The sequence below is a fragment of the Phoxinus phoxinus genome (assembly GCF_949152265.1).
Source record: "Phoxinus phoxinus genome assembly, chromosome: 14".
NCBI lineage: Eukaryota > Metazoa > Chordata > Actinopteri > Cypriniformes > Leuciscidae > Phoxinus > Phoxinus phoxinus.
Window position 1 is genome coordinate 2,408,528 of NC_136889.1, and position 20,944 is coordinate 2,429,471.

The following is a 20,944-nucleotide window of genomic DNA, read 5'->3' on the forward strand; positions in this document are numbered from 1 at the left end:
AAAGAATATGCAGTTTTATTATTTCATTTGATGATTCAATTTCTTACTTAAATGCTGTTTATAGTGTTAACTTGTACAGTTCCCTGTCCATACTGTTGAAAAGAGTCAGTTCAGTCAGAGTAGCAGTGGAGTAGCCTGACATAACGCTAGTAGCCCACAGTGGCACCATGCCAGTGACGTCATCGAACACGGCTGCGCTCTGATAACAACAAATGTAAATTTCAGTATTGGGGGAAAAACTTCATATATGTTATGTTTTTAATATTATTTTTGTTTACAATTTTAATAACCAACATGTTATCGTATTATATTTTGTTCGTTTCAGTTCTCCTTTAAGCCATTTTTAAATCCACTATGCATCAGATATTTAGACTGGGCGTTTCACGAGACCAGTTAATGGCAGTAGGAAATGATTGGACCGCAGACTGTCTAAAACTCAATGAGATCTCTGGCCAGTTTAGTGAGCACTACTGGGTGTTGCATGTAATTATCTCACATTACATCACATCCTCAGTCATTTGAACGCTGTGAGGAAGACATGGTGTGTGTGTGCTAATCTTGAGAATATGGTCATATATCAGACGCTTCCCACCCTCTGACACGATAATACAAAAGAAAAGGCAGACACGAGCGCTGTTTATCTCACTTGCCTTCTCCGTAGAGTGTGTTAACATGCGTCTGGATGTGTTGACGTCTCCGATCTCCATTCTCAGAAGCGTTTCATTTCACCTTGTGGCAAGAAATGCTGACATCGAAGTTCCCTCAACGAAACAGCCAGCGCGCGGAGAAATGATGACTGCAAATGGTGTATTTAACTGTTTTTGGCTCTCAGGTATGCAAATGTAAATAAAACATCTCAGGACTATAAAACCCATTCTTTGTGTGTGTGTGTGTGTGTGTGTGTGTGTGTGTGTGTATTAAGCAGAACGCCTGCAGGAGAAATAAGAGGTTTGGCTGAATTGCAGTTCCTGAAAACAAATGGATATAGGATTGTAATATTTTACTTGAGTATTATTTATATAACGTTATTTTAGGATTATTTATTTACTGTTATAGTATTCATATGTTGAATTGGCTTTTATTTTTTTATTTTTGGTTTTCATTTCGATTTTAGGTTGTTTTAGTAATTATTATTTTTTTATACATTTTCTTATTTTAGTTTGTCTATTTAACTTGAATTTATATTTATTAAATTTTTTGTATTTTTTTTTTTACTTAGCGTATTTTCCGGACTATAACGGTACTGATCCACTTGTCCGACACGAATGTTGTGTGGTGTCGCGACGCCTCCCCACATTTGTACGTTGATGGGCGTTCCTCTAGTTTACCGCTATGGGCGTGGTTTTGAGCCAGCGGCCAGTCTAGAACAAAGGACCCGCGAGAGACTTCCCCCCGTCTCCATGTGCGTCGCGTTCAATGGAATTAATTTGCATAAAGATGGGCATCGGCCAGCTTTTTGACGTGCGGTATTTTTTCAAATGAAGCGCCGCCTTCCCGGAATGCTCTGCGGGCGCGTCAAAGTCGCTTGACGTCACCCATAGGAATAAAGTGGAGTGCAACGCGACAGAAGTGTCGCATGGACAAGTGGATCACCGCCGTAAGTCGCTCCGTAGTAACAGTCGCATCAGTCAAAAAATGCGCAATGAAGAGGAAAAAAACATATATAAATCGCACTGGAGTATAAGCTGCATTTATTTCACAAAATCCAAGACCAAGAACAGACATTTAATCTGGAAAGGTTATTGGACTACACAACAGCACACAGAACAACAGGCTGAATAGTGTCCGGTGTGTTAGCGTAACACATTAACAGTTATTCAGCGACACAATAGCATAAAGAACATATACCTGTGAGGCTGAATAGGCTAACATTAGCCAGCGAGTCCAACAAGTTACCGGTCAGCAAGTTCACCAAGCTCCCGATCTCATCCCACAACACTGAATCCATTGAGTTCTTCCTCGGTGTCGCTTCTGAACAACTCCGCTAACTAGAGCGCCCTCTCGCGGCTGTAGACGGTAATGTTTTCTCTTGGTTCATCTCAGTCAGTATGAATTAATGTTGATATATAAGTCGCACCTGAGTATAAGTCGCAGGACCAGCCAAACTATGAAAAAAAGTGCGACTTATAGTCCGGAAAATACGGTAATTGCCTAAATGTTAGATGTTAATTAAAACATTTTCATTGAAAAGTTAGATTTGTATTTCAATTAACACAAGTTTTTAGTTGTAGTGTTAGTTAACAATAACAGCACTAATAGAAATGGCTCAGCAAATTTTTTTTTTATTGATCTCCAGTCACAAATTGTCTGATCATATAGAATAGCTGACTTTCAACATAAATATACAATAAAATAAAATGCAAAGGACAGGTATTGTAGAAATGTCTCTATATTGTTCCTGAAAACCTCGTAAAATAATTATTGTGCTATGGTATTTTGCCTCGGACGTTGCCAAACCTCTTTTTCCTGCATGGTAAGATAGTTCAGCAACAGCACAGACTAGTCCTCCAGTTTAAAGTATTGAACGGCACAACAGAGAGAGGCTTAACAGCCGTGCTGTTTTCTACTGTCCGATCTTGAAGAAGCTTATTCTTCCTTATTCCCCTCGATGTCTTTTTGCTTGGCGAGTAAGCCTAGTCATCACGGTTAGGTAAGAGTATTGTCTGGTTCTTGCTTTGAGATTTTGTCCCTGGCTGAAACTGCATTGGCGAGGTTTGTCTTTGTGTTCGACGTCGCTCCTCGTCTCTTGTGCGCGGCTCGATCCGTCAGATTGACCTATTTTGAGGAGGGTGATTTAGGGTTGGTGGAGAGACGGACATCTCTTGGCTGTTTCTATTTATAAAGTATGACACAGAAGACTGCCAGCGATGAAGACTAGAGCGACCTGTTCCTAACCCTTCCTCTGACTGACACCCGTCTCAAATCCAGTGCTTTCAAGCCACACGATCAAAACCAGTGACCAAAGGATATGTATTTTCCAGCAATATTCTGCTCGGAGAACTAGTAAGGCAGTTTATCTGGATCTTTCATAGCATTGTTTATACAATATTTAGTTATTACAGTTATTTTAGTATTATTTTTTATAATATTTATATATTATGTAACTTTTATTTTTTGCTTTATTTAAATTTTAGTAAAAAAAAAAATTTTTTTTTATTTTTTTAGTATAACCATTTAGTTTTATTTCAGTTTTAGTTAATATTGAAATAGAGATGCACGATATATCGGCCACCATATCGGTATCAGCCGATATATGTTCATTTTTAATGTTATCGTTAATGCCCCGATAAGATAATTTGGCCGATATATTAAATCCGATAAATAATGGATCCTCCAGCCGAGACACTTGATTTTGAATTGCTTGAAATATGATTGGAATCACTCCATAAAAAGTAAAATATGGTTAAATGCAACATGTGCAGAATATCGGCTACATAAAATTATAATGAGAACACTATAATTATGTGCTTGGGACATGGCTTTTAATGGTGAGACTTTTATTTTTGTAATCAGGCTCTCAAAAATTATATCAAAATTTGGATTTAGATTTATCAGCCAATATATCGGTTATCGGCTTTCAAATATAAAGACTTATCAGTATCAGCCAATATTTTTAAATCGGTGCATCCCTACACTTAAACTTATTTTCTATATATCAATATGGCTATACTTTTTGTTAACATTATTATTATTAATACATTTATTGTAAAATAAGAAAATGAAGAAAATGAATTACAGTACTAAAATGTATAGCCGTCTTAATTTCTTAAATTTTAAGCATTAATCCATCAAACATTTATTTTGACGGTAAACCGCAGAGATCGCTTAAATCTGCTTTTTTTGTTGTTAAGTGCTTCTTCTCATTACAAATATGTGAGGATGGTTGATCCATGAGTGCCGAGTTACTGATTTAGCATCAACTTAAAAATGGAGTGATTGAGTAATAGTGCATGAGCAACTGAATCTGAGCAAAATGTTGTTGCATAACGGATAAAAAGGGTAATTTCTGCCCACGTTTTAAGTCTCTGGTGTATTTTTGTCACTTGGCTGGTGTTTTCGCCCCCAGCCCTGGTGAACGTGTAACCCTTCCCTCCAGCGCTGTTGATCAAACACTGATGAATGAATGTGATGAGGCGTCCCGCTGCTACTGAGCGTCTGCTGGTAATATCGTCCTCTGGGAGATGAGGTCGTGATTCATGGAAACTGAACAGATTTTTATATGTTTGGTTGTGATGGTGGGAGGCATATTTGACAGATTTGGTGGTTCAAAGAAAGCTGTCTGGCCTTGAGTACTTGTTAATCGCCATGTTTGATGTTGAAGCCAGAGGCAGACTTAACCGAACTCAACTGTGGATTACTGAAGCAGCCCAACACCATTCCCACATGATCATGACAACAGGTTGTTCTCTTTTCTTTTCTGACTTTAGAAAAGGACATTCAAGATCCTGCATTTTGTAACTAATCTTTATACAACCAGTAGTAACTTCAGACTATGGCTGAACCGTGGTCAATGTAAATCGAAGATCAATGCACTGTATTAATATAGTCTATAGGGCTGTAACGATTTACGATATTAAACCGAAATCGCGACACTCAGATCCACGAACCTGTGTCGCGGTATGAGAAGGCAGATCGCGATCGACACACCCCTTCCCAGACTTATCTTTCTCGTCCAGAATAGATCCTAGGGCTGTGACGGGGTCTTTTACATATTAGTTATGGGAATTTCAAGCAAAAATAATATTCGAAGATCGCTGGGTCTCATTTGATTATTATTCAAAAATCGCACCTCTCCCCCACTCGCACACACACGCGCGCGCGCGAGCACACACACACACACACACACACACACACACACACACACACACACACACACACACACACACACACACACACACACAAACACACAAGCAAACACCAGAGCAAGTGAGCAAAGCGCGCGGTGTTTGCTTGTATGTGTGTGTGTGTGTGTGTGGCACCGGCGCGCGCGTGAACTGGAGCTCACCTCATAACCGAATCGAAACTTAGAAAGCTTGAAATACTTACTTGATTTAACGTTAATTCAAAACATAAAGAAATGGCGGCTTAGTAGGCTAATTCGTAGGAAGTGCATTTCTCTATATAGGCGCGTTCACTTTGTGGCAAGCGTTATTCCTGCGCTTGAGATGCGGGTCATGCGGAATAGGCAATATATTATTTGTGGTTTACAGCACAGACAGTAAGCCTCGGTTACCTCAGAAGAATTTTTAACATGCTCGAATCATCTCCACAATGGAGTATAGTTCTGTTTGTTTGTCAAAAGAAACAGAGTTATAGCTTTAGCTATTTATTTATTTATTTGGCTTTTAAAATCCTCCCTCCTCGCAATAATCGCGGTTTGTATCGAATCGTGGGTCAGAAATCGGGATACGAACCGAATCGTGGGTTTGCTGTATCGTTACAGCCCTAATAGTCTACATTCAAACCTACAGTGACTGAGCTATATTGACAGATTTTTATTTTAATTCTAGAATCTATGTTTGAACTATTTGAATTAAACTAATTGTTAATAAATTAAATTATGTATTAAAGTCCCCCTGTGGTGAAAATCAAGTTTTTAATGTTGTTTATGTGTCTATGTGGTGTTTTTAATATGCTTTAAGACAAACCAAAACATCGCTGGTGTTTCTGACGTCACACACTACCTTGTAACCAATCAGATCAACGTGTGATCGTCAACCAGTGGATCTCTGAGTGAGTGAGTGGAGGCGGGGCTCATTTGCATATTCATAGGACCGCGTATACTAAATGAGGCAAGGGTGTGGACTGTGGAGTTACATTCAAGCTATTTTAAGTAGAGGTCGACCGATTCATCGGTTTTGCCGATTAATCGGCACCGATTGTTGACTGGTGGAACTATCGTTATCGGCAAAAATATATACCGATAGTTTTTCCTGGTTGCGTCCATTCCTGGAGCGGCTGAGAAGCGCACGCTGTCATTCATTACACAGTGTAAGAGCTGAGAAGGGTCTGTTGGCATCATGCAGTACAAGAGCGGCCTCTAGAGGTGTAATAAAAACTCGTGCCTCGTGTTGTTTATTTCGACACGTGATGCTGCGTGCTGCACTGAGAGCACATGCTGCGTGGAGAGCGCTGACATCAGATGCGCGTTTAAGCACGGACAGCTCAAATGTATGTATACAGTACATTTTGTCATATCATTATAAAGTGATTCATTTGTTGACTAAATGCTGCATTAGTAGAGAAAGAACAGCACAACAGTATGTTTGTTTGCCTTCGAGGCTGAGAGGACGCTAACATTACTAGTACCTCAAGCGTTAAAACACTGACAAACATAAACGTAAGTCCGGCCCAAATGTTTAATGTCACAATTGTTACCTCTATTTGCATTAGTTCATATCCAGCTGGTCACTTTTATGCATTAAATATGCAGAGAAGTTGCATATTTAAAGCTAGAGACGTAAGCAAACTGATATGTTCATACAGCCGACAGAAACATAAACGAATCAGAAAAGCATTCGATTTCGGTTATTTATTTTTTTCATCTTCACTTTAATACAAATTTTGTTACTTTTTTATTAATTAAGTTGGCTTGAAAAGAACAGTTAAATAGTTACATTTTGAATGTAACTGGTTTTATTTGTTATTTAGAGTATTACTTTTTGTTTCAGTTTGAATGAATGTCTTTTATTGACTTAAATATGTATTCACATTTATATATTTTTTTCATTTAGCATGTTTTCATGGTTCAATACAGTTTTTTTATTTTTTTTTATAATAAAATTCAGCACTGTTTTACTTTGAGTGTTATGTTTGTTTTTATCCAGTATCAATTTTAAAAACTATCGGTTCATTAATCGGTTATCGCCAAGTATGGCCCAACCTAGCTATCGTTATCGGTAAAATCCACTATCGGTCGACCTCTAGTTTTAAGGCATGAATTTATTTATTTTCAAGGAAAAAAACACTTAAATATATAATTCTGGAGATCAAAGGTGAGTTTTAAGGGACACAATTATTTATTTTTCTTAAAGCAGATTAAAAACACCACATAGACATAAAAAACATTAATAACTTGATTTTCACCACAGGGGGACTTTAATACGTTTAACTACGTACTAATACTTTAATGTACCGTATTATTTATAGTGCTTTGAGTATAAGGTGCATAATATAGGCTATAGAATTGAATTTATTATTTTGGGGCCATTTATTGATTTTGCTGTTTCCATGAGCAAAAACAAGGTGTTATTTTTTACTTCAAAAACAGATTTTTTGTTTGTTAAAAGCTTTTTACAATTCCATTAAAAAAAATAGCAAGTACCTATTTTATTCACTCGCATGTGTCACTTGATGAGTGTTCATTTTGGACCGTTTTATTTATTTTTTGGGCTAATTGTCCACTACATTATGATGTTGGTGTATTTGGTGTCTTTTATTTTAGTCAAGTCAAGTCATCTTTATTTATATAGCGCTTTTAACAATGTAGATTGTTTCAAAGCTGCTTTACAGAGATGAACGTATAATTTAAGGTTGTTTTGTCTTTATAGCGGTTCTTGAATAATGATATTTTCCAGCTAAAGTTAGTTTTGATTGATTCACTTCCGTCACAACGATCGTTAGTTATTAAATTAGAGACCGCTAAGACGACACCGTTCTCTCTACACAGACTTTAAACGCCAACCTGTGAGAAACGCTGATGGCGTTCACGTGTGCATCAAGAATTAATTCTATAGTTATGTGCGTTTGAATATATGTGCGCAGGTTTGTAATTCCCACAAACTACTTGTCTGGCCTTAAACATTTTTAGACAGCATCTCTACATTTTTAGTAGCATCTCTTCACACTGTCATTGTTGACCTGCTCACATTGCGAGAGGAAAGATCAGTTGAATGCGCTCTCTCTACTATGAAACACGTGTGTTTAATCAGGCGACGGCCGGCAGGGAAGAGTTTTCCAGCTCAGCAGAGCTAGGTGAATCGAGGAGCTGTAAAACAGCCAATGTGAGGAACGGTTTTCCCCCTTGCATAAAGTCGCCAATATTGCAATAGCTTTTCTGGTGTTTCAGCGCAGGTTATATAACCTTCACTCCAGTGGAGTTTGTAATAATGTTGGCAATGCAGTGCAGGATTTTGAAGTCTTCATTACCCTGCTGGCCAATGCAAATCGCCCCGCTGAGGAATCGCGCTCTCCTGCCTGTGAGGCGAGTCTGGCTGCGCTTTCCAGAAAATACATGAGTGCCGTTCTTTGTTAGCTATTGTAGAGTAATGCATGCTCGCTCTGCAGAGGCGTGACTCATGAAAGCATGACGTGTGGATGTTGTTGTTGAGAGCAAAGCCAATTGGAATTGCTGCATTAAAAACCTTTTTTTTTTATTCCCAGGTGAACCGGGTAAAAACTCATAGATGTATCACAGTTGATTAATCACAGTAGTACATTAAGACAAGACGAGTTTTCTCAAATGTTATGTTTAAATATGCAAATGAGGCATTGACTAATTAAATATGCACTGATTTGCATACACTCCCAGACCGGAAATATGAACATTGGATCGAGCCAGATTCAAAATCCTTGTTTCATTTTGTTGATGTATTAATTTATAGTACCTTGTATTGGGAGCTCGCTGTGACGCACAACGTTAATCAGAAAATACAGAATAAATTACCACGTTTTTAGAAGTAAAAATCTTATGTAAATTAGATATTTAAAAGGAAGACAATCTTATGTCATTTCAAGAATTGAGTAATACATTTGATATACCTAAAAGTAATTTTTTTAGGTACTTACAGATAAGAAGTTTCATTTTATCATTTCAAAAAAGTACTGGAAATATACCACCATTATCAGTTTTGGAAAGAGTAGTTACCAAAGATTGTTATGAAAAAGGTCGGATTTCACTTCTGTATAATATGTTGGTAGAGGGCTCCCCGGAGTCTTCTAGCTCTCGTTTAGGAGCATGGAGTAAGGATCTCAACGAGGAGATCACACCTGATGAATGGAGTGAGATTTGTCAAGATGCTCAAGTACAAGCAGTTAATACGAGATTAAAGTTGTTGCAGTATAATTGGCTTATGCGTGTATACATAACTCCAGTATTATCAAACAAATTTAATGAAAATATACCAGATACATGTCCCAAGTGTAATGTTTGTAAAGGTACCTATTTCCATTGTATATGGGAATGTGAAGAGATATCAAAATTCTGGAAAGAAGTGCATAATATGATTGGTAAAATTATAAATGTGAGTCTTCCTTTTGGACCAAGGATTTTTCTACTGCATCTGTATCCTAAGCTTAAGTCAAAGGAATGTATCTTTATTTCTATGTGTATCTTACAAGCTAAACGCCTCATTGCAATACAGTGGAAGAATCTAGAACCACCCAGCATAAAAAGGTGGCTCAGGGAGATGGTACTGAATATGTCAATGGAGAAAATAACATTTTTTCAATATTTGAAAATATTGTTTTTGACAACAATTTGTTATTTTCAAACACATATATTATTAAAGGAAAGGGTAAGACTTTTGAAGATGTTTGGAATCCCTTTAGATCCTTCATAGAGAAGGAGGATAGTGACATGTTTAAAGAGACCATTGAAGATATGTGAGATTATAGGATGTATTTGTATTAGGAGGCCTTAATAGTTTGTATGTATGTTTTTTTTTTTTGTTCATTAGTCTTGAGGATGTGAGTCCTGTACAAATTGAGATATGCTAAGTTGTAATGATGCGAAAGACATCAATATGTGTCTATACTGCATTTTGTATTGTTAAAAGGCCTATATGTTGTTAAAAAAGTGAATAAATATATTTATAAAAAAAAGAAAAAAAAAATAGATATTTAAACCAACCCTCAGAATATAGATAGGTATGAAACTCAAAGGTTGGTCTATGTAAAGCTGCTGAAGTGATTTCTGACACTAAATTGTATTGAAATTGAAATCTACATAATGTTTAATAAAATAAACGCTTGGATGTTTTCTTTCACACTATTCTGAAATAACACGTTATGGAAGCAAAATAGACCAAAATCTCAATATTGACTTGTATGTAATGTCTTGCATCATTAGTTTTGTTATTCTGAGAGTTAATGATTTGAACAAAGACCAAATCCAAAGTGTTTTGCACTGTTTGTGCTATATGGACATAAATTCTACTTCAAATCATGTGCATATTGTGTAGTATATTGGAGGAGAGAAAGTGTGTTTTTATTGTATTAACTCTTTCCCCGCCGCCATTGACAGAATTTTCCGGCAATCCGTGTTTTCGCTGTTATATGGTAGTTGGTGCTATTAGTCATCTTCTGAAAGAGTACCGAATCGCTTGATAAAAACAAGCGAAGCAGAAGCAGAAACAACAGTAGCTTACATGTGTGTAAGCAATGTTTATCAAACAGCATATAAATCAAAACTGCCTAATGTTAGCGACCCAGGACGAGGTACAGGACTGTGAAGCTTTTTACTCCATCTATGTTTCAACATCGCTCTCAATCTGATCTGGACTTAGTGTTTTCCCAGCTTTTTGTGCAAAATGTTACTTTTTTTAATGAAACTAACTAACCCACATTCAAGTGTTAATTAAAAAAAGAATGCATGAATCTAGAATAAAAAATTATTATTCTTTTTTTTTTATCTTTCTTTTGAAATATTGCATGTTCAGATATTCATACAACAAAATATTCTGGGGCCATAACAGTTTTGTGAAAGTGAACTTTAAAAAAAAACACTGGCAGGGAAAGAGTTAAGCCATCAGTCTTTTTGCATGGCAGATGCTGAAAGGCATTTAGTTAAAAAAAGGCCATATACTTACCGTAATTTAACGAAATCTAGAGACTAGAATCGCTGGATATATCAGTCTGTCATTACTCATTACCAACATCCTAATCTGATTTCTGTTTTCAGAGGTCAGTTTATTTTAAAGGTTCAGAGAAGCGGTTTCACGTCACAGTACTCTTGAATGCCGTTCTTTCTTTTGTATTTGTTTCATCACAATTGAATAGAAGGAAATGAGTCGGTAACTCTTTGTTATAGTTTATTTTTTTGATGGGTTATGGCAAGAAATTAGTCATATCTTGACAAAGCACTCAAAAACATCAAGGCATCGAGGAAAATAAGTCGAGTCAGGATAGGAGAAGGGTTTTGTGTGTTGAGGTTGTGTGTTGTCTTACGTTTGGTTCCAGACCAGACCAGACCAGACCAACCCTGTTGTAGCAGAACAGAATAGATCCAGCACTCTCTTGGTTCACTCTGGTCTTGAAGATCATCCAAAAACTCAAACTTTTCCTCATGTCTTAATATCAATCCTCAATTTTACAGCGTGAAAAGGCAAGGGAAGGGATTCGGGAAACCACAGCCGAACAGATTCCAACACAGTCTCGTTTTGCCAAGGGATGGTCATGTAAACATTATGCAGCCGCGTCGGTTCCCAGGCGAGGAGCTCTGCGAACTAATGAGGTGTTTATGTTGGAGCGCCTGCGACTCCCTCTTCACTGACTTCATCTGCCACCATTGACTAATTGCCATGAATAAAGTCACACATCTCACCTAAAGAGCTTCTACCATGACGCTCATCGTTTGCAATCCTTCATGCGTCTCCATTGAACAGTAAAGATAATATTGTAAAACGGATAGTTCTGATTTGAACATTAGTTCTGGATTGGCTGATAAATGCATCGCTATGAGGACACATACATTCTCTGTTAATGTGGCAAGTTGTAAACAAAAGTTCTTCCTTGTTTTGTTTGGGACATGTCTCAATCTCAACTCTGTTGCAATCCAGTTTACATGAATAAATACTGGTTGACACATTTCCACCATCGCAGTGCCTCCTCTGAATTTATTTAGGGTTAATATTTCACAGCCAGATGTGTTGGTGTGGTAGGAAATGACCTAATGCAATGTTTTAAAGTGGTTACTTTCTTTTTCGGCAGTCTTTCAGGGGTTTTCCTGGCTCAAAGCAAGGCGGAGGTGGTACATTTTTTTTACATTTTTAAAGGTAAATTCATTAATCTAGTGCACTTTGAGTGCCCTGAATCCGCTGTTAAAAATAAATAATCCACCCGCCAACCGCCCAAACCTATGATATTCTCTGATTTAGATATATGCATCTGATCATCACATTACAAGTGTTATACATGATAATATGGTCAAATATCACACTGACCTAAGCTGCTTTAAAAACAACATTTATAAATGTAAAGTTCTTCTTTTGGCAAAATTACATTTCCTTAATGGCCTAAACAGAGGCTCCCTTCAAACTTAAATTGACAATGTTTCATTACATCACTGTTGGAAAACACTCTTATCAGAATAAGTTTTTTTACCTTTATAAAGGGCATTTTTTCCCTAATTTTATTAAATGTATGCTCCATCTTTCATTTCAAATTGAAACAGCACGACTCTGTTACCGTCAGTATATTATCATCAACTATAGGCTATCAATCGCCACTTACATTCAATAAAATAAAATCAGAATCATCGGTGATTCCTTAGTTATTTTTGTCATTTTTTTTATATTGAAAATTGTTTTAATCAGGGCATTTGTCCAGTTGGGCAAGAACAATTCTCTTTCACTTGTCCCTTTAAACAAAAACACACGTGTCCTGGACAAGCGTTATTGTCGAGCCCTGATATGTTTTCTTGATTGGTTTTCCCTGAAGAGAATTGCCCCCGCCGAGCCGCGGGTTATGATCCGCGCAGCACTGTTGGCAAACTATACGGGTTGAGAATGGACACAGGCCGGGAACCCGCAACTTAACCGTCACGGTGGAGAAAGTGTATCTGAGCATGTGACGGTCTGTCCGAGATTTGTCGAGAGCCGGAGGCGGCCGCCTCATAATTCTCTATGCAGGAAAAACCCTGTCTTTGTAGGAACGCTGTTAATATGCAATATAGTCAACATTTGAAGTGGATCAAAACCTTTCATCAAAGATATAGGTGATTTTTGAACAATACCCGTTCTTGTCTTAGGACAACTTTGATGAACTTCTTTGATCCACTTCAAATGTTGACAACTGTAGTTCTAATGTGATATTTTGTCTTTTGCTTCTATCATTTGGACTTGCACAAAACGATTTATAGTTTGTTTATGAAGAATATCAGAACTCCATACCACTTTGCAACCTTTTTTCCTGCTGGTGCTAAATAGTTTTAGAGGTCGCACTGGTGCCACCACCAAGTTGCCAAACTAAGAAGAGCTGCCATTTCTGTTTCATATGAGAAACACCGTATTAATAACATCGCTGCAAGATCTAGCGAGAAGCATTCAAATTTGTTGCATAAATCTCTGTTATAAACCAGATCGGATCAAACCGAAAACATTGTGCCATGATAGTTATAGAAGGCTTTTCAGTTCACAAATCAGCATCATTCACCATGGGTTTAATGTATAACGCTAACTGTAACCATGGTATTGTGGCAGAAATAGTTGAATGTTTTTACATTATTTATTTCAGGATTCTTACAACCTTTTCACAGTAAATATGTTAAAATATTGAAGGAGTAGTTCATACAAAAATTAAAATTGTTCTAATTTTCTTACCATCATGCTATTCCAAACCCAAATGCTGTTTTTAAGAAACGTTGTGCATCCGTTTCCATACAAGAGGTCATAGTGACTGATCTGTTAAGCCTCAAAAAGGACAAAAAATCCAAATTAGGCTACTTGTGCACTATATTCTTCACACAAATCTATGGCTGTATGACTTCAGAAGAATATAGTGAGTACTGTCATGATGTTTTTCTTTTTTTGTGTGTTTAAAAATATAAAAGAAATTAAGTCATACAAGTTTGGAATGACATGAGAGTTAAGGTGTTCATTTTTGGGTTATATACATGTTCCTCTTTTGAAGTGATTATAGTCTGTGAACCGAAAGCCTGTGTAACGCTCTTGAACTCAGCAGATTATTATACCCATAAAAACACAGATTTGGATGCTCAACTCCATGCATTTTATCTGCAGGCCTCGCTGACGGGGATTCAGAGGATTTTTGGAAGTTAATCTGCTGAAAGAAACTCTTCTTCGCTCAGAGGGTCGCTCTGACCACGCGTGAGCTGAAAACACCTTACGGGCTCTGAATATATGAAGCCAAGAGTAATAAGTGTGTTTGCTCAAGGCTTCCTGACCTTCAGATCTCGCACATCTCCAGTTGGTCACCATCTGTGTACGAATTTGCTGAAATGGGTTTCTAAGGCTGAGTATCTCTCACCATCCTTTATTAAGAGCAACAGATGAAACCCTGAAAGACCGAAAAACGTAAAATATGCACTTATAATCTGTTTTATTTCCATTTATTTTTTTACAGTTTGGAATGGAATACTAGTTTGCTGTTTTTAAACAGTACGCATTATGCAAATGAACATTTACAAGTATCATCATTGTTTATAAATGGAAAGTCATGTTGAGCACATTGCATTGTGGGACGCACTATTGCACACAGTGTGCTCTGGTTGCACATGTTGGCACTTGTTAGTAGGTCATCTGGGTATTTCATGCATAAAGATAATTCACACACTGCGCACAGAATGAAAATAACACTCTTCACCTTTACATTTGGGAGTGATTTCTGTTCTCCGAGTGTTTTGTGGTTGTTTTCTGTCAGCTTCGCTGGAGTGTGTCGGTGTCAGGAGCGCTGACTGTTGTTTCTCTGGAGCGCGTGAGGAGGACGGATGGCAGTCATCTAAGAGCAGATTGTCAGGGCTGTTTGTGTGATGTTAATGAACATCTGTGGCGTGTCTGCTGATGCCCCGTCAGGCTGAGAGCCACAGGATGGGCAGCGGAGCAGAGCATGCTGGGTACTTCACTCTTTGGCAGCGCCACGTTCCTTCTGGAGACTGAGAGAGCTTGTGACCATCTAGCTGGGAACCTTAACAGAACTGAAATGTGGCATACGTGTCGAGGAAATTTTATGTTTAATGTAATATCAGCTGGTTTGTTAATGCTTACTGAAAATTAATTTTAAAAAACGATTTCATTTTACAGAAGAAAATTGTTTCTTAAATGGTCAAAATGGCTAAATCTCAGCTATTCTAAATCAGAACAAGATCGAAGTGGTTTTCATGCCATGCGTTCATTAGTTCAATTAATAATCCTCAATCGTGAATTTTAGTCCCGAACACAATACTAAAATGTAGGGCTGTAAACGATTAATCGCGATTAATCGAATCCGAAATACAAGTTTGTGTTTACATAATATATGTGTGTGTATTGTGTATAATTATTTTGTATATATAAATACACACACATGCATGTATATATTTGCATTTATATACTGCATATATTTTTTTTATATGATTTATATTATATATTTAGAACTATTTTATATATAAGTAACTAATTTTTCTTAAATATATACATGCATGTGTGTGTATTTATATATACAAAATAATTATACACAATACACACACATATATTATGTAAACACAAACTTTTATTTTGGATTCGATTAATCGTTTACAGCCCTACTAAAATACTATTCATTCTAACACTGCTACTGGATCTATTACATGAAACGTATAGCGATCAGTGATTTTCCAAACCTCAAATGATTGAATCTTATGAATCATTTACTTATTTTTAGTAAATCAAGAAAACCTGAATCAGTCTGAACAGTTACCGAATTATTCTTATTCAGAACCGTTTCCAATATGCATGCCGTTCAGTTCTATTTATTGCTCTAAATTGTTAATTTTACTACCGAACGCCACACTAAAGTGGTAAAATACTAAATTCTCTGCTTTTTGTTCAAAATGTTGCTTTTTTTTTTAAATGAAACTTACCCACATTCAATTGTTGATTTAAAAAAAAAGAAAGCTTGAAGCTAGAATAAATGTTTCATTAAATTTTTATGAAAATGATCAAAAACGCTGGCGGTGGTTTGCAACTTTTTTGAGAAAGAAACGCTGTCAGGGAAAAAGTTAATATGCACAATTTATGAATAAAATATGTTAGTGGTAAGATTTGTTGATTTGGAATTTTTATGTACTAGTTTATATAAATTACACCAATTAAAAGGTACTTTGTACATTTATATCTGTGAAAAGTAATTAAAAGTTTGTGTTAAAACACCTTTTGTAAAAATTATCCACACAAGTACTGAAAGAATCACTAATGGAAATGTAAAAAAAAGAGAGAATTATTAAACTCCCAAATTCCCATCTCTATTCATGACTCTGGTCTAGATTTTGACCAATCACTTTTGTCTTTTGGATAAGTGCTAGTAAATGTTTACATATTTCAGTGAGTTTGTTGGCCACAGGGTTAACATTGTAAAGTTAAAGAGAGAAATGAGACACAGGTGTGTGATGAGTTTGATAGTACGACAGGGTATTGACTATAGCAGAAAGGACTCATAAAGCTGCCACGAAGTGAGCGTGACCTATAGATGTGACCCCCACACCAGAGGTCAGTAATACGTTAAAGCCTTTAGAGTGGCCAGTTCATTAGGTTTTTAAAACATTACTGACCAATCTTACCTTCACAGCTGTTGCTGTTGCATATTGTCAAAGATTTATCCTCATCTAATGTCATTTTGAATATGCAAAATGAAGAATTGAGATTGAGAAAGTCTGCCAGTAGGACATTAACTCTCATTTAAGTGCGCAAATCTCATTAAACCGTGTTCAGGCCACATTTCTCATTACTGCAATACAGTCGTTTTATTCTTGGACTTGGGTTGTTTTTTATTATTACCGATATTATTTTTAATCTTATTTTAAGGTAATAGAAGTCCTTTTGTGTTCAGATGAGTTTTAAACTGAATTTGTCAGAGATTCTATAACAATATAGTGAGATGCTATAGTTGGGGTCCTTGTAATGTGCGCTGATGCTGTTCATTTACATATTAAGTGCTTTGTATAGTGCCAGCGATTACTAAACACACTTCTGTTTGTTGTTATTGGTATTCAATGAAGCTTCTCTTGTTTTAGTCGACTGTGAGTCAGACCTCTCCATTATGCTTTTCTGTGCCAGATTTTATGCTGAGGAAACAGTTTTGCTGACTAGATTTAAAGAATAGCGTTAGCAGCTCAGATTGACCAATGCACTTTTGGTTTTCTTTTCTTTTCTTTTCTCCGATGGCCATTCCAGTGCGTTTAGGCCAGCTCTGTTTGACTCAGCGTTCCTGCATCTGTTAAACACATGCTTTCCTGAACCGTATCATGGTGTTCATCATGTGATCCTCAGAAGCATCAGCTCTTCTGTGGTTGTCTGTTGGTTAAGGCACTTGTCATCTGGCAGTCAGTGGTTTGTTTAAGCTGGAAATTTTAATGTAGCAGCTGTGTTTAATTTCCTGACGCTTTATTCTAGTATGATGGTTTTCGCAGTTCACTTTCACACAGTTGCACAGAAACACTGAGAGCATCTTGTCGCAGTCAGTGAAACAAAGTTCAATGCAATTGCAAAACAATTCTTAAAGGGGTGGTAAAGTATGATTTGACTTTTCTAACTGTAGTGAGTGTGTAATGTTGCTGTTTGATCATAAACAACATCTGCAAAGTTACAACGCTCAAAGTTCAAAGCAAAGGAAGATATTTGCTTTTAAAGAAAAGAACTACAACAAACGGCTTGTAGGAACTACACAACATCCCTCCCGGGTTAGTGACATCACCAACCCTAAAATTTATGCTACATAAACCCCGCCCCCTGAACACAGTCCATGTTGAGAAGAGGAAGAGTTGCTGTAGTCGAGCACATTTGTGAGTCAGCTCAAACTTTAGCATCCATCTTTTCACATGCAATATAAAGTCACTCTGTGTGTGTCTCACAACAGTTCCTATACGAGCGACTTATAGATTACCATGACAGAATATGCTAATCGAAGATATTTAACTCCACATCAGCAACATAAATTAATCAACTAACCAATCAGAGACGTCCTGTTGCTTCTACATGTTGTCACTTCTTCTTGAGTCTCTCCATCTTTGTCTGACTCTGTTTTAACATTAAAGGCAGAACAGTTTCTGTCATTTTAGTGTGTGTGTGTGTGTGTGTGAGGTAATCGCAGCTGCTAACACACACACACACACACACACACACCAGACATGTGTCAAAGCAGCCGGAGCAACTTTACTCTATTTACAGATATGACTAGACTCACGTTAGATTTTTTTTGTCACATAGCCTAAGTAACATAATAACTTTACCTTTAACATTAGTTGATTTAAAAAAAAAAACCTCTCCATTGGTTCATGTTAGCTCAGGTCCATTTAAATAGTGTTAACAGATACAACTTTTGATTTTCATAATGTGTAAGTAAATGTTACAATTAACATACAAGTAGGCTATTTCATTGTTAATTCATGTTAACTAATGTTAATAAATAGAATTGAAAGGGGTACCAACCAATTATTGAGGGGTTAATGTAAAAAAAAAAGAGCTTACATTTGCTAAAATTTACACTGTAAAAAAAAAAAGCAGTTTCTTTATGATTGGGATTGAGATTTACTAGCAATATGAATTCTAGCAATTTTGAAAAGTGTGTTATAAGTGTAGTTCATTCTGATGTTTGGTTCTTTGACTCTTTGGTTAAAAAATGTAATCTATGCTCTCAAGAAAAGTCCAGATTGTGAAGGAACAACTGGCAGTTGTTTGCAGAAACCAATTGATCCCAATGACTAATCTCTAATTCTTTGGGATATGAAGAAACCTGGACTGAAAAGAGCATTGAGCCGTGTTTAAGCTGTGAAGTCTCCACGTCATGTTCTTGTGGGTGTCTGGAGGTCTAATGACACAATCGGGAGCCTTGGGACCCCTTGTGTCTGTGTTGGTTAAGACGTAATGTGAGTGGGTGTGTGGGTCGGTTATCTCTCGGCCCGTTCTCCTCTTCAAACGAGAGAGACGGGGCGTCAGGGTCAGGAACACAGAGCCGATCCACCTACACATGCTATTCCTGCTCTTACTGCCATCTTCAGATAAATAAGAAATGAAGCGTAATGTAATGTAAGCTCAGAGCTGAAATGTGCTGGCCGGCTGTCAGTGCTGTATATGTAAGGTTCAATTATACTTTAATCACAGATTATGAGAGAGATACCGCCATAACTGGAGCGCTAATGGTGTGTTCACATGGAGATGAATGTCTTCAAGTCTTCAATTATTTTTTTTAGTACAACAAAATGCATGTGGCCTTAACTGCACGGAGCAATCTGTGAATTACAATCAGGTAAACTCAATTAATTAAAGGTTTATTTCGTGATTCAAACTGCACGGTGCAATCTGTGAGTACATTTCATTTACCGGTACTCGGGTGAATTAAATGAATTAAAGTGGATGGCAAAAGTCTACTATAAACACGACATCTGTATGTTTACATACTGTTTTTAGTTTACCAATTTCATGAAAAAATTTCTTTACTTTCTGCTAATACCTGAATACAACATATACAACTTTTATTTTTAATAATGCATTAGGCTAGTTAATGTTGAAGTTAAGAATACGGGTGTTTCCAAAACATGAAAAAGAATCGTGATAAAATCGTGAATCGTGATTTTCCTGAAAAATATTGTGATATGATATTTTTGCCATATCGCCCACCCCTACCACTCTTCTTTTAAAACATGATGATGTGATTTTATTTCACGTCTTTGCGTTTCTCGGTCCGCAAATTTTGTATATCAAAACAATGTAGGCCAACGCCTACAAATGCCTTTATTTTGTCTTTTCAGTACTTATATTTATTTATTTTTTGATAAGAACAGTGGGTAAAACCTGTCGAAAGCATGTTGTTTGTGTTTAATACAGGAGGCTGATTTTTAATAAATAAATTTAAACAGTGACAGTGTTTTTCTTCTGAAAACATCATTGCCTGCCTATTGACATTGACTGATTCACTGCCCTCTGGTGGACAGAACATATACAACTTAAGTTTGATACCAATATAGGTCTTACTGAAGGCATTTAAATGGTCAAACTATTTATAAATATTCGAATATTAATAAACAAACAAACTTTAAATAGGATTTTTGGGCAAAATTCAAAGCCCAAGCGTGCAGCTTAGAGTGAACATTGAGTGCAACATCATATCCTGTCATATAAGCTACATAAAACTATAATGAGAACATTATAATTGTGTGCTTGGGACATGACGTTTAACGGTGAGACTTTTATTTTTGTAATCAGGCTCTCAAAAATGATATAAAAATTTGGATTTAGATTTATCGGCCAATATATCGGTTATCGGCTTTCAAATATAAAGAATTATCGGTTATCGGTATCAGCCAAAATTTTTATATGAGTGCATCCCTACTTAAATGATTGCATAATACTTTCATTTTTAACAGGTTGTTTATTTATTTTTATCGTATGTTGACGAGCTGTTTAATTCATAAAATTTGATTAAAATTATAAGTAACCAAATGAACTAATTAAAACTAAATCCATAAAATGATGCCATGATGGGAATTGAATATATGAAGCGGCTAACAAGAACCTGTAGTGTAGGGACTTGACTTTTTCCCTGCTTACGCCACCAAAAGCTTGATCATTGATCGACAGTGAAACTGACGTGTGTTTCTTGTGTGTGTTCAGACGCTGGAGGAGCCCCCTTACCTGACCGTGGGCACTGACGTGAGTGCCAAATACAGAGGGGCGTTCTGTGAGGCCAAGATCAAGACCGCCAAGAGACTCGTCAAGGCGAAGGTGAGCCACTGAGTCACAACATGAACCAAAGCAGCAGAGATCATTTAAAGACATGTGACCCTGGAGCCGCACGGGTATATCTGTGGCAATAGCAACTATACATTGTATGGGTCAAATATATAATTTTTTTCTTTTATGCCAAAAATCATGAGGATATTAAGATCATGTTCCATAAAGATATTTAGTAAATGTCCTACCGTAAATATATAAAACATGTATTTTTGTGAGTGAGTGCAGCACAATCGTGAACATAAATGCACAACTTTAAAGGAGATTTTCTCAATGTTTACATTTTTTTGCTCCCTCAGATTCCA

At 36.7% G+C, this 20,944-nt stretch overlaps 1 protein-coding gene across 3 annotated transcripts in view; it reads left to right on the forward strand.

Moving 5' to 3' along the window:
- arid4b (AT-rich interaction domain 4B) overlaps positions 1-20,944 on the forward strand; it is a 91,783-nt gene that overhangs the window by 20,538 nt on the left and 50,301 nt on the right. For all 3 annotated transcript variants that reach the window (XM_079636295.1, XM_079636296.1, XM_079636297.1), the window contains exon 3: positions 20,520-20,630. In XM_079636295.1, the coding sequence (XP_079492421.1) occupies positions 20,520-20,630 (111 nt within the window). The remainder of the gene's footprint in view (positions 1-20,519; positions 20,631-20,944) is intronic.